Source organism: Eucyclogobius newberryi, unplaced genomic scaffold (genome assembly GCF_026437365.1).
Source record: "Eucyclogobius newberryi isolate DKJ021-1_F unplaced genomic scaffold, fEucNew1.0.hap1 SCAF_22, whole genome shotgun sequence".
NCBI classification, from domain to species: domain Eukaryota; kingdom Metazoa; phylum Chordata; class Actinopteri; order Gobiiformes; family Gobiidae; genus Eucyclogobius; species Eucyclogobius newberryi.
Genome location: NW_027315857.1, coordinates 15,429,010 through 15,444,487, shown reverse-complemented (window position 1 = coordinate 15,444,487; position 15,478 = coordinate 15,429,010). Strand labels below are relative to the sequence as shown.

Below are 15,478 nucleotides of genomic sequence, written 5' to 3'. Positions count from 1 at the left end.
TACTCGTTGCTCTGTACTCGCTGCTCTGTACTCGCTACTCGCTGCTCTGTACTCGCTGCTCTGTACTCGCCGCTGTACTCGCCGCCGTACTCGCCGCCGTACTCGCCTCTGTACTCACCGCTGTACTTACCGCTGTACTTGCTGCTGTATTTGCGGCTGTACTCACTGCTGTACTTACTCCTGTACTTACCGCTGTACTTGCTGCTGTATTTGCGGCTGTACTCACTGCTGTACTTACCGCTGTACTTGCTGCTGTATTTGCGGCTGTACTCACTGCTGTACTTATAGATCACCAGTGCACCCATCCTTTCCCCAGGAGCCAAAGTAGAGCAGAGAGGAGCCCACAGCTACAGCACTCCCCGACAGCCCATTTGTCACTGGCTCTCTGCTTTCATCCGGAGTGCCCAGAGTGCCCAGATATTTGTTTACATTTACAGTAGAGAAAAGGGACACACTGTGTAATGCTAACTACTAAATTATTCTGCTTAAATGTGACCAGATCGTCCAAGGATTGAGTCCAGTGGGTCTCACTATTTCTATACTGTAGACTTTAATGTTCATGAGTATGTTCTCTGCATTTTCCCCGACCTTCAATGCCACTGCAAACAGTCTTTAATTCCGACAATCCATTTGACAATAAAACTACTCCAACAGTGGAAACGATAGATGGATACCTGTGGAACGCAGCAATACAAGGAGACGGATGACAGGGACGGAGCCGACTGTCAAGAACTGGCCTGAAACATCATTTAGAAAGACTGACTTTTGCAATACATTTGGAAAGGGACAAATTTGCTGCACATTGGGACAAATGAGACGTTTAGAAAAGTGGACGAAAGCCAGACAATCTCTGCTTTTAGTCTGTTTTTTTGCTCTCTGTGCCTTATTCAGTTTTTGTTTTTCTTCATTTTGGTTTAACTTGAATTGTATAAAAACAATAGAATAGAAAATACATTGATGATGCTACTTTCTAAAGACCTTAAACCTTTGAAAATGTAACTAGGACAACGGGCCTGTCAAAACCATTTAATTTCCTAAAATAATGACAAAACTATTAACTATGGTTTGTGACATCAGCTCTCGTGTGTATGTTTTCAAGCACTAAAAGATCTTTGTCACATACTTACTTTGCATTAATCAACACCAAATGAATCCACAAAGAGCCAAACATGACATAACAGTTAAAGATGTATAAAGTGACTCGCAATCATGCCATAAATCAACAAATTACTCACTAAAGCTTTAGTTATGCAAGTGCCATTTACAGTGAAATAACAAGCTTGACCAACAAATAAGCAAATGTACTTTTAGAAACGCTGAACAAAAAGGTCTGACTAAAAGTTACATCAGGGAACAGATTGAGAGAGAGGGAGGGGGGCGTACCCATGGTGACCGGCGGGATGACTGGGTCTATGGACGACGGCTTGGCTTTGACCGGGATGGGCGTGGACGGGCCGTTCACCATCACATGACCTGGGAAGGAGCAGGAGACAATCAGTGCACAATCAAGGCTCTGGTGCATAGGTTAAATGTTAAAATGTCCTTTCAAAGCCATGTTAAATATGTTCAAAGCAGAAAGAAGACGCCGATTATCATTTACCACGGCTTTTGGAGCGAGTCGCTGCGTCAGGAGAATGGAATCAGATCAGAATTACAGAACTATTTATTTTACAGCTCCATTTTTTGAATTGAACATTTTCAGACAGTGGTCCTCGACTGTGACTTGTCCTTGTTAATTACTTTGTTTCATAGTAATCCACCAAGACGAGCAGCTAATCTAAATGTAATGTCACCGTCAATAACGGGCTGCATGACTCATGGAGGTTGTGCATTAAATCAATATGAAATGTAATTATTTATCTGGGAGACTAATGTTTGGACTCGATTCATCGGCTTCTATGTGTAATGATAGAACACTTTCATGAACTGAACGGTTAAGCAAATGATTCATGTGTGTTTTCCATTGTTCACGGACCGAGGTAGTGCAGGAGCTTCTGGGCTCGGTTCTGGACCGGTTTGAGGTTGAACAGGTCGGGGTTCTCATCGATGAACTGCGTGTCCACTGTGGAGTGCAGGAACTGGTGGTTGGAGAAGACGTTCTGCAGGAAGGGGATGTTGGTCTGGAGAGAGAGGAGAACAACAATATGTGAGATTTTGGGACATTTCAAAGTCATATTTAACAAGACAATGGCTAAAGCATTTTCTAATTCAGGTTAAAATGTTCTATTAACCACCTTTGCTGCCCTCTGGTGGTTGGAGGTTGTACAAATCCCTACCTGACACAAATCTGGAGCAAAGTTTAGGGGCAACTCCTTCAAAGAATATACAAGTCGTACATTTTACTGCCCCCTTGTGGCTGGAGTTGGAATATTTGGAGTTGTCTCGCATTGCAGTGTTTTTTTTTCTCCATTTTATTAATGCACCTTTAACAACCCAGAAACAATTGTGGCACGAGAACGTCTCTACATGATGAAGCTCTTGGTGTTCAAAGCAATTACATTTTTGGCCAATATCTAAATCGTTTGTTAGTTAAACCTCTCTCGACAGTTTTATGAGAAATGAACAGCTATCCCGCGAACAACAAAACAACTTTCTGCGCATTATCATCTGAGTCTTACTCAAGCAAATGATCATCCAAATAAATAGCTTGTTTGATGAAAACAGGGCATTCTTTTCATCTACATTAACAGTATGTAATCATCAGAAACATGCAAATGAACACAAAGTCAACTGTTCAAAGTAATTACACAGCTTTTCTCTTTTCTTGTTTGCTTGCCTCAAAAGTATTATCAAGCCAATTACGCTCTGTGTGCATAGAATAAAACGAATGACTGAAAAGATGTAATTGCCAGAGTTAATTTCATTATTTGATAGGCGTGGGGTGTTTCAGACTGGTACACATGTCCTGAACAACGTCTGTCAAATGGAGCCGGTGGAATTGGCTGAAAGACGACATGGAAGGAACAGAAAAGTTATTTGTGCAAAGCGGTTCAAAGATGCTGTTAATGTATTCAGCAGGCTGTTTGGGATATGTTTACGCCGGTGTTGCTCCTTTAGAAAGAGCATAGTGTGAAGCAGAAGAGTCGAGGGGAAGCACATTTGCATATGACCCAGTGTATTGAAGCCGTATTTAAAAAGCTGCCAATCACCCGCCGCCATTTTGAACAGAAACAAAAACAGAGATCCAGAACATCGCAGGCGAAGCATTGAAGTGGAGTAGCATCCTTTCGGTGCATGACAATTTGGTGCACGGTGTAAATGTTTTAAAGTAGATTCAATTCAAGCATATTCTCATTACCATCACGTTCAATTACTGTAATAGCTACCACTAACCTTATTATATCAACCAGGCAAATCAAGCTACTACTACTCGTCATTCTACAATCAAATTTTGCATGATTTGAGAACTCTTTCCTAAGCCGAGCGCTTTCACGGCTTCTTTGCACACGCATTGATGTGATGGGGCGGCTAAACATTCCATTCGACTCCATTCAGGTGCACAGGAAGAATTTACAAGCGCAATTTCAGCATTTCGCTGACAGTCCAAAACAAAATGGCTGCAATAATCGAGGCACTGCAATCACTCAGGAATCCCATAATTGAGAGAAACGCTGGTCATTAGCGGCCCAGAGGCCCAGGGAGGCGTGTTCAAAGTGGATCAATGCTAATGCTAACACAGGTGAAGGAGCATGGTGAACAGGCTAACCTGGGGGGCGTCGGTGAGGAATGAGCTGAACTTTGAGCAGACTAAATTAAACTCGTCCATTGTGTGTCAGTGCCAATAAGTCTGTGTCGATTGGTATCTGCAATTGGAAAATGTTTACTTATGGCTACTGCAATAAAGCCTAATATTTTCTCAAGTTGTAATTGGTGTGTAAAGTTTGAGAACCCCCGCACTAGACAGAAATACAATCTGATTGTAACATTCACGTACTGGTTAGCAAAATGGAGCAAGGGAAATGGATATGCACCACACAATATCAGGAAATGATATAAAATATTGTGGTTGGCGCGTTCATTTACACACAGGCTTTGTTAAGCCTGGATCTGTTTGGTTTTACTGTTGTAAGTGTTGTTGCTGCCAAGACGCAGAGACACAAGCTGTGGACCGAGTAAGTGTCCAATGGATAAGAAGCAATAGGATAAGTATATATATTACTAAAGCTATTACATTAAAACAAATGCATCATTTGGATATGGATTCTGTGAATTTCCTATAATGACTAAACTGAACTCTGAGACATTTTCTCTCCCAAGACAAAAGCTAAAACGCTAAATAGACTAAGCGGTTTTAGGAAACAGTCATCTGATTGCAGACTGTGTCCATAAAATGAATTTACAGTACATAATGTTCATGTGTTCTGTTCTGTTATGTGTTCTGCATTTAACTGTTTTACGAGTCGTCTAGTGAATGGTTTTATCTTTGTAACTATGTGGCCTACACAATGGCTACATTGGATATATTCCAGGTCTTCTCAGCTATGACACTGTATGCTGATTGGTTGAAGAAAAGCACCAAAAAACCCAACCCGCACAGGGGGTCAGTCAGAGAGGAGAGAACCAGCCTCATCAGTGAATCAGTGCAACGGCCCTTTTTATCACAGAACCTGATGCAGTGCTTCTCCAGAGTGGCTGTGCCCAGCGTGTGGGCTGAGCTGCTGCAGTCTCTCCCAACGTGAACCCTGTGTGACCCCTGAGTGAACCCTGGAGGCGACACAGAAACACAGGCTCTTGGACACACACAGACCCATCTCCTCAGGATCACAGCTTCTGCTTCTGCTTCGTATGAAAAACGCATGTATTTCACAATCTAGCTGATGAGATATTAACACAACTAGATAGATCTAGACCAATCATGTCTAGTGTCTATCTGTTATCGACTCATTTGCATATTCCAAATTCATATTTATCCGTTTAATTATTTGGTCAATAAATCTTCATAAACCACATTTGGTAAAGTGTTCATTCATTTCCAGCAAAGGGGTCAATGTCACGGTTACATTCTCACAAACCTTCAGTTTAATGAACAAAATAAATTTTTAATAAATATTTTTTTGTATGATTATAAAATTGTCAAATGCCTAATACAGGATTGTGCCCCATATAAATAACTAATAAACATACCCGCACTTATGCAGTGAGTCATGTTTTAAATCTTGATCCAATTCTTTAATCAATATCCACTTTGAACGTTCATAAGTGGGAGGACATTATTATGTATGTATAAATTATACATTATTATTTATATTATAATATCATTATTATAAATATATTATTTTGAACTTTGACAAGCACAATGGAACACAGTTTGTACTTTATTTTGACCTTAAATACTGATCAACAGGATGACATCATTATAAATGCAGATGGGGTGCCAAATGTTCTCAAATTGCAGCCTAAATAATGAAACTGACACATTCAGGAATATATTTACAACCTAATATATCCCTGGGTATTTCAGAGTCTAAAAATGACTGGACAGACAGTGCAAGCGTCTGCCGTTAATGAAAAAGCAGAATGGTGGAAATGCTATTCATAGTGAGTTTTGTCCTCTCCGGGCTTCTGTACTGATCAATGGGTTCATTATGAGGCTGCTCGATCTGCCTTTAGCAACACAACGCACAGGCTTCCTCTAATGATGCAACCACACACATATTTCTAGGCCTGGAGTCGACTGTCTGGTCCTCAGTCTCTGCAGTAGTTTTGGACAGCCTCAAAACACAGGCTTTGCCTCCGGGACCAGCGCGCACAGCATGGCAAAGACCACACCTCACTGCAGTCTGCCAAATGTGGAGACGAGGACATTTGTGCTGCTTTTATCTAAGAAAGTAAAGATGCCGGAATGAACAATGGCAGGTTGAAATGAGGAAATGATTTAAAACGCAGATGGCGCAATATTTTAACAGCGAATCATAGAATCTGTTTGTGTTAAATGGAGTAAAACATGGACTTTTAGGCAGAGGGAGCCTTTTGACACTTGAATCCGTCTTACAATTCACAGCCTTTTTGGTGCCGTTTTGATCTTAATTGACTGCTTTTGAGGTGACCCGGATGCACAAGGGCCCAGCGCATCCGGCCCCCTATATAAAGGCCCCGCCTCCTACACCCTGCTCCACCTGGCCACGCCGCTTGCCACTGCACACCCTCTGCAAACTTCTCTATTGTTAACTTTGTGGGTAGTTTTTGATTATACGGGAGCCAAGTGTTCAATGAAAGTCTTTTGAATATCACCTTACTGATCTGAACAGACTTGAATAATACAAAATGGTACAATAGATATAAGATTATAGCTGAAAAACAAGGCTTAGAAAATGCGTTGGGCTAGTTTTAACTTTAACAAAAGGTAAAGAATTATTACAACAACCGCTTAACAAATAAATATAATCTAAAATAGCTGATGTTTATTATTGTTAATCTTACCAAGACAATATTTAACTGGATGCCATCATTTTTACAACACAGCCGAGTACATCAGACTCAAGCCAACAGGGGACAAAAATAAATACAAATAAATAGATAAATAAAGCTGTCCCCATTATATCCTGTGACAGTAATTCTGCCACAATTGTTATCCCAGTGCTAATACGGTCACAATTTACACCGCGCTGTAAAATATCGTCCGGGAAATAGAGGAGAAAAATACGACGTATCAACCTGCTCGTTTATATGCAGTCGTTGTTCACGATCTGTCGGTGAGCGATTGGATCTGGTTTCCCAGTGTAGCTGTGGGGCGATGGTGAGATCGCCCCTGGCACCTGTGTCCAGCAGGAAACGCTGCCTTCAAAATGAACATGAGTGAATAAGGAGCAGATGGGTCAGAGTTCAAATGGTTTGTGTAAAGAGCAGCCGGCCGTCTTTCTCACCATATAGAGCTGTACCAATGCCGTGAAGTCAGGAGAAGGCCAAGGTTAAACTCCAGCTCCGGCCACAACAAAAATAGTGCAATGAATATTTGATATCTAAAATGTCATACTGCCAACTCATGTTAACTGTAGTTATGCAGCTGCAAGGTTAGGGAAATGTATATCCTTGGAAAAACCTTATAAGGGAAATTACAGATTACAGATTAATAGAATAATTCATCTTTCAGACAAAGCAAACAGAAAAGTCTGAACAATAATGGTATTTAAAGTCACATATTTGTATTGCCATTGGCCTTTAAACATTCTAGAGTACTTTTTACTTTGGCATCTCATGTCTTATATCTTGGAGTGGTTTTAAATGTGTACAGTACAATTACCATGGGGAGAAAAAAGTACAGCTAGCTTGCCCTGGAGTAAACCGATGATTTATGGGCTTAAAAAAACAGTGCAGAAGATCTCGGAGATAGACCTGTAACGTCACAAAACTGGATGTTTGTGTAAAAAAAGACACACAGAGGCAAATGGATGCACCATAAGCTAATCCAGCTCAAAGTGCTTCAAAACGGGTGAAAACAAACAGGACATTAAGATGCAATTACATGCAGCTAATTTAATGCTTAACTGCCGGCATAATGATATTCAAGATTTTTTCCCACAGCAGTTATTATTGTCAAATATGACCTTTTAATCTTAACTATAAAATGGCCTGTCACCATTACATGCTTAAGCTTAACCACGAGTGACATTTAGAGCCATAATGAGAATAGGGATTTTCTGTGTTAGACAAAACAACATTTATAAAAGGGTACTCTGACCTTCAGAAGCCCAGAGTCCAATTATTTCATATAAAGTAGGTAAAAAGTAGGATCGGAAGTAATTGGATAAGAATATGTCCTAATAAAAGAGCTGTTCAAGTTGTGCCCTTTAGCAAGACACTTCACCTACAATACCAACACTCAGTCTGGATGTCAGGGATTCAATGAGCACTCCAAAATATACAGTTTTTTACAATTATTACAATGTATTTATATAGTCCACTCAAAGCACTTTATTTGGCAATGTGGGTGAAGTGTCTTGCCTGAGGACACAATGACATGTCCTCTTGCGCCCCACTGTAGCACCTGCTCCAACGGTCTCCCATCCAAGTGCTGACCAGGCCCTGTCCTGCTTAGCTGCTGAGCGGATCAGATCGGGCATTGGCAATGAGTTAATTTGAACTTATAGTGTTGTTATGGGACGCAGCAGGCTTCAGAACTTACAGTACGTTTCCCCTCGTTATTCTGGGACCAGTTTTCCTTCTCAGTGCAGTACTTAAAGCTGGGATACATCAGTTCATCTTTGTAAATGTTGTGTTTTGCACAGAGTATCTTGTAAAAGCAGCACTGTGACAAAGAGTTTATTAGAGCAAGGGACTTCCAGTTTCCTATTACATGGACAGGATTTTTAATGATATCCAGTTCTAATAGGGTGTCTAAAAACCTCTGCTCAACCACTATATTAGTGACTACAATGTGGAGTCTGCTGCGTGGAGGCAAAAGAATGCTATCAGTGCGTGTGAAAAGCTTCCGAGCTAAGATGTACCACACGGACAGAGGACAGACAGCCCATAACGCAGCAGACAGTAGCGCCGTGTCTCTGATCCCGGGCGCTCCCTCTGTGATTAGGACTTGTATAGGAGACATGTAAGGTCGTTTGTCTCTGCTCCCCTCTCTCTCGCTCTGTCTGCCCCTCTCCCCTTCAGTTCTTCTCCTTTCTCGGCCCATCCATCTGTCATACCTTAACCACTGGGCCGGATGTGCAAACACCATCAACGTGCAGTCCGGGGAGCAGGGGCGGTCCGCTGACACTGAGGGGACGGGACACTCAAACCCCTCTCGCTTCCCTCTTTCTCTCGCTCTTCTCACGCTCACCATCAGTTTGCATTTGCCCAAAATAAACAGATACCACGAGAAGCAAAAGCACAGCCTGGTTAATATTTACAGTAAGCGATGGACTAAAGAACAGCAACCTTGGGTGTTAATCAAATTGTATTCAGGTATAATTTAGAAGGCCAAATATACCTTCATGGTTTTTAAAATATTTTGAGGACTTTAAGCCTTTCAAGTGATGGAATGTTTAGTTTCGCACAGGGTTGCAAGATTTATTGCACTAACATTTTAATAGACGTTATTGGCAAAGGTTCAGGTTTAAAGTTCATGAATTTCCTCCACAAACAGTAAAAGAGCCGCCGTTATTGTGCATCAAAACTGTTAAACCTTGCATTTTAGATCTGTACAAATACATAATTTGTTAGTTATGGTCAATTCTCATAGACGTAACTGAAACAATTCAGAAAAATCACAATTGGACATTTTTCACAAACCGTTCAGCTCTAGTTTAGACATTTTATTCAAAAGCCTATTCACACTGAAATGAACTATGGTTGAATTTGTCATTATAATCTGCAAAATACTTGAAAGAACAAAGGCCAACAGCACTGAGCGGTCATCGGAACAGTAACGCTCAGCAAAGACAGTGTCACTGACTTATTTCAACTGTTGCAAAGTTAACTGTGCTCTGGCCAAATCTGATTTTCATATCTTTGACTGAGACAAGGGCAGAATTCTGTTACATTTAATGAAATAAAGATCAAGATGTAAGCCAACTCCAGGTTTCCATACACTGTCTAGTTTCTCAGCTAGAATTCATGTTCTTTTTAGGTTACAGACTTTAATGTATGTCGGCAGGGTGCATTAGCAATACCACTCCTGACGTCGACACAGCGGTTTGCATTCACATCACAAGGCCAAAATCTGTGGTAAGAGGGATATTAAAGCAGACAAAGGGAGAAATGATAAAACGATTTCCCTTCTGACAGGTCAACAAGTATCTATTGAAATGAGGAAGAGGGCAGCGATCAAATCTTACAATCTTCAAACGCAGCGGCCTAAGGCGTCTGCCAATCCCTCCCCGAATCATCCCAAATGGTGTTCTTCAAACTGACAATGGTTCAAAGCAAACAGACATAATTTGAGTTTGTTTCTTACACATTTGGGCTTTCATTTTCAGTGCATTTTTTTTTTTATCAAGTAGTGCACCCTGCGACAAGTTGGCCACTGTCCAGGGTGTACCCCGCCTAAGGCCCGAAGTCACTGGGATAGGCTCCAGTCACCCGCGACCCCGAAAGGGAACAAGCGGTAGAAAATGGATGGATGGATGGATGGATGGGTAAGTAGTGCAATATCCTGACTAGAACCAGGAAGTACCATCACATTAGTCCTGTTCTCAGGTCTCTGCACTGGCTCCTGGCTCAGAGAAGAGACTTTAAAGCAGCTCTGCTTGTGTACAAGTCTCTCCATGGCCTAGCACCAAAGTACATCTTGAATATGTTAGTGCCATATGAATCATCTCAGACTCTGAGGACCTCAGGGACCGGCCTCCTGCGGGTGCCCAGAGTTAGGTCTAAACATGGACCGGCCTCCTGCTGGTGCCAGAGTCAGGACTAAACATGGACCGGCCTCCTGCTGGTGCCAGAGTCAGGACTAAACATGGACCGGCCTCCTGCTGGTGCCAGAGTCAGGGCTAAACATGGACCGGCCTCCTGCTGGTGCCAGAGTCAGGACTAAACATGGACCGGCCTCCTGCTGGTGCCAGAGTCAGGACTAAACATGGACCGGCCTCCTGCTGGTGCCAGAGTCAGGACTAAACATGGACCGGCCTCCTGCTGGTGCCAGAGTCAGGACTAAACATGGACCAGCCTCCTGCTGGTGCCAGAGTCAGGACTAAACATGGACCGGCCTCCTGCTGGTGCCAGAGTCAGGACTAAACATGGACCGGCCTCCTGCTGGTGCCAGAGACAGGACTAAACATGGACCGGCCTCCTGCTGGTGCCAGAGTCAGGACTAAACAGGGGGAATCTGCGTTTCAGTTTTATGCAGCTAAAATCTGGAACATTCTTTCTGAAGATGTGAGACAGGGTTCTACTCTGACAATGTTCAAATCTAAGCTAAAAACAGTTTTGTTTAGCTGTGCTGTGCATATGACTGAAATTATTTTTCTTTGCACTCTTCTCTTTTATGACTTAAATTGTTTTTAATGAGTTAATTTTATTGTATTTCTGTTTCTGTAATTTCTTTTCTTTTTCCTGCTGTGTGAAGCACTTTGAATTGCCTTGTGTATGAAATGTGCTCTACAAATAAACTTGCCTTTCCAATATAATAAGTTCCATCACGGTTCAAACTATTAATATTTGGTAATTAGTTAAATTTACTCTTCTGCAGCAGATCCACAGTAAAAATACATGACAATACAGTTCTGTCTTATCTTTTCAAAACGAGTGTTTGCAAAAAATAAATGGATACAAAAAAAAAAATCTAATTTTCCAAACACAGTGAATTTGATGAGTACAGTTTACTTCATTTCATCAGTATTGGTGTTACAAAGGAGCTTCAAAACACAAGACAAGTTGGATTTTATTGAGCTGGGATCCTGGAGCAACAATCTATAGTGTTATTCTCCGCCCACGAACACCTACTACTGCTCTGTACAATCTCAAGTCACATATTGGAGTTAGGCATTCACACAGTCTTTCTGCCCACCTCTATCCACTTAACACTGAAGTTCAAGCTCTGAATGCCCTGCCCCTGAATGCACCACCAAGAGGAATACATGATATTAAAGAAGACAAGAGTGTGTTTCTGGTGTGAGAAGCTATTTTCTGATAAAAGACGAGTGAAAATTTAACAAATGCTATGACACATGATAATAAGGGCTGTGAAGTCTGGGTTCTAGTCTGGGCATCTCCAGCGGGTATAAGACTGTGGGCAGAGGGTCATTAAATCCACTTTTATTAGTTATAGTTAGACATATGTGTAACATTAGATTAATCATTTCACTGTACCACTTTATAATAATGACACCTCAATTATCCTTCATAAAGTAGCAACACTAAAGGTGTGAGGCTGAGGATTAAGGCGTTAGGATATTAAATAATTTGTTACTAAGTTACAAAGGCGCAATGGACGATTTTTCGGCGATTTGAGAACTCAGGCCGAAGTGCGCATGCGCACTCCCCCGTGCGGACTGATACAACACACACGTGCGTTTATTATTGCAACGGAGCGCATCGCATCTCTCGTTTCCCGTAGATTTCTGTCCACTTCTGCGTCAGCTCGAACTGTCTTTCTCCGTCTTCATTTTGCCCCGTACACTGAGGGAACTATATTATGATAGATCCATGCGCTTAGGCACGCGGAAACGTGGGGAAGAGCCTGACGCGGCTGCAGGTGAGCGGTAGGTGCGTTTGATGATTGATACGTGGCAGGACAAATGATTTATCCACGCCACGAGGAAATATGATAAAGATGGAATGGACGATTTTTTTTCAGCAATTTTTTAAAACTATTCATCCATTGTGAATTAATAGTAGAAAAAGCTTCAGTTGTAGTCATCTGGACTCAGTTCGAAAAAATAGACGTTTCGACTCTCATCCAAGAGTCATTGTCAATAAAAGAATTTAGATCGAGAACTCCGATATTAATACTGTTCTGTGGTAAGACCCACCCATTGGGAGGAGCCTTCCTGAAGTAGAAAGAGTTGTTTGTTTCAACAGAAACTCCCCCCTTGTATCTACCGAGCTAGCCTATTCAGAATCTTAATGGGCTATTAGAATCCTCTTTGTCTTAGTGAGACCCTGGCTCAACCACCCTGAGTACCTGATTAGCATCTAAATGTCCTGGTCCTGGTCCTCTACCTTTCCAGGGGTTCAGTAACCCATTATAAATAAAAAATCTGTCAATTTTATTGACAATGACTCTTGGATGAGAGTCGAAACGTCTATTTTTTCAAACTGAGTCCAGATGACTACAACTGAAGCTTTTTCTACTATGGAACACGCCTGGACGAATGAGGGATTACACCGACATTGTGAATTAAGTTTTTGTTCATGATTAATACAATTATTTATTAAAAGTGTCACCTTTCACATAAGATTGATTAAATATATTTAGTATGTATATTATGTTTGAATATTTTACTGAATGGGAAGTGTGGCAGTATGTAGTAATTATTCCACAAACTGTACAATGGGCTTGACAGTGCTAGCTCAGCGTTAGCATCACTACTTCCTGTCCAATTCTAGCTCTATGGGGTTTTTGCAGAGTCAAACTGAATTAATAAATACTTTGATTACTCCGTGGAGAGTGAGCAGCAGGTGGATGCCACTGGCGAAATGTTAAAGACTTTGCACATGAGCTGAATACACTTCTGGGTTTAGAAAGGGAGGACTTTGTGTGTCAATGCTTTTTTTTGTCCATTTATTTTATACTATTCATTCTAATAAAAGCTAGTATTAGCAATGAACTGTCATTGCTAATACTAGCTTTTATTAGAAGCTATTGTCGAGGTACATTTTACGCACGCATGCAAGTACTACATAGTTATAATTTCAAGTAATACTCCCATTATATTCTATAACTCCCAAAAAAGCTTAAAAGAATAAGTGCTACTTAAAGGTGCGGTCAAATAAAGTACAGTAATAAAATTGTTTCTGAACTGTTAACACAAATCCATAAAATACTTAGCCGCACTAGACCAATCAAAATCCACATATTTTCTTGACACCAGATGATAGAACATGTTTATCTTAAAACAAAATGTTTCTGAAGCACTTGCTGCTTCTAAGGAAACAAAGCACTTATTAACCGTAAAAAACATTTAATGCGCACAATTTGGCAGGTCGTGAAGTATTATTTGTGTGTGTGTTTTTTAAGTTGCTATCTCCAGTAAACAGAGTAAATATACAGTGCAGATAAAATGTGTTGTTAATAACCAAATAGCTGTGGGCAGCCTGGACGGTTCAGCACCACGGACAGCTCTCACACAGAGGCAGCTCCAAACAAAGGCTCTGAGACACGACTTCAACAGTGCATCAAAAGTCCAAAGAAAGGAAAAGAATCTGCATATTTCTTTCTTTTCCTGCTGTTTCTTTGTGAAATCTTGGAAATCAATGAGACTTGGTGATTTTAATTCAACTAGATTTCAATCCCAGAAAACAGCATTGGGATAGTGGCTATTTTATGTTGTTCTTCAGAGCATCAGTCATTTTAACAGAAACAAATGAACCAGAAAGAGCAGTTGGATGTGCATATACGGGTCAAGGAAAATTAGGAGACAACACTAAGCTTTGCTTTATAGATGAAGTATTGTGATGAAGACTATTACAGACAGTAGTTTTAATAGTAGCAGCCAATAAAATAACTAATGTGAATAATCAAATGTGTGGAAGATACTTGGCTGTATTTTGCCCAGGGTCTGAGCGCTGAGGAGCCCATTTCCTGACATCTTGCGTTGGCACAACCAATGAGAGTGCAGGGTGTGGAACTCTAAACAAGAGGTGTAATCATGCCAACATACGAGGTAAAGACGCAAATTGAGGGAGTGGTCTGGTGCATACAGTGAATGGCCAGAATCATTTGGGAATTGTCTTTTAAATTTGGGGAACAAATCAACACAATCATATTATTATTTTTTTCACTTGGTGAAAGCCACAGTCATCAGTCGCTGCTTCAAACAATATCACCAAATATGGACGGGCACCATCCCACTCCAGTGGCCAAGTCCAGCCTCTTTACGGCAGCGTTTCCTGACCTGGAGCCGGCCTGTGGCAACGTCCGGGGGAAAATATGGCCCTTAATGATTTATAAATAAAAGTTAAACACATTAAAATAAAATTACTTAAATTGGCTGAAGTTCCAGTTGTAATAGTAGTAGAGTAAGTAATAATATTAGGAGTGGGGAAATGTATCGTTTTAATGCAGATTTTGTACAGTATTTGTGGTACTAGTAGTTCTTGCTTTCACAATAGAAGTATGTGCAGTTTTACCATCACAAAGTATAGTATATAACTATAGAGCTGTAGGCATACCCCCACTACACTATTATTACTAATCTACTACGTCCATTACTACAACACCTTCTAAAACGTTACTACTACATGTTTGCCAATTGGTGGTTCTTTTTTTCTCATTTTGAAGCTATAGTATGATAAAAGTAGCACAATTAGGTAGGAAACATAAGCAATCAAATCTAAAAAAAAACTATTCAAATCAAGACCAGATTCAGAATTTAATCTTTTAAGCATTATATAATTTATTATTCAGGTGGATCACAGACTTCCTGACGGACCGGAGTTAGTGTATGCGGCTGGGGAAGAATGTCTCAGACACTTGGACCATCAGCACAGGAGTTCCACAGGGCTGTGTACTTTCTCCCCTGCTCTTCTCCCTTTACACAGACCGCTGCACCTCCAGCCACGATGTAAACCCATGTAAAACCGACACCACCCTCATCAGGCTCATCTCAGACAGGGATAAGTCTGTCTACAGGAGGAAGGAGGACCGGCTGGTGTCCTGGAACAACCTGGAGTTCAACGCCCAGAAGACACTGGAGATGAAAGACACAGCCCCCGAGCCCCCCCTCACTATCACAGACTCCCTCATCACCACTGTGGACTCCTTCCACTTCCTCAGCACCACCATCACCCTGGACCTCAAGTAGAAGCCCACCATCAGCTCCCTCATTAAGAAGGCCCAGCAGAGGATGTACTTCCTGCAGCAGCTGAGAAAAGCCAAGCTGCC

At 41.3% G+C, this 15,478-nt stretch overlaps 1 protein-coding gene across 1 annotated transcript in view; it reads right to left on the bottom strand.

Annotated features, from left to right (window-relative positions):
- Positions 1-15,478, bottom strand: part of LOC140372094 (pyruvate carboxylase, mitochondrial-like) — a 340,452-nt gene that overhangs the window by 96,312 nt on the left and 228,662 nt on the right. Inside the window, exons 12-13 of the mRNA XM_072459379.1 lie at positions 1,976-2,120; positions 1,384-1,473 (exon numbers count right to left, since the gene is read on the bottom strand). Of these exons, the coding sequence (XP_072315480.1) occupies positions 1,384-1,473; positions 1,976-2,120 (235 nt within the window). The remainder of the gene's footprint in view (positions 1-1,383; positions 1,474-1,975; positions 2,121-15,478) is intronic.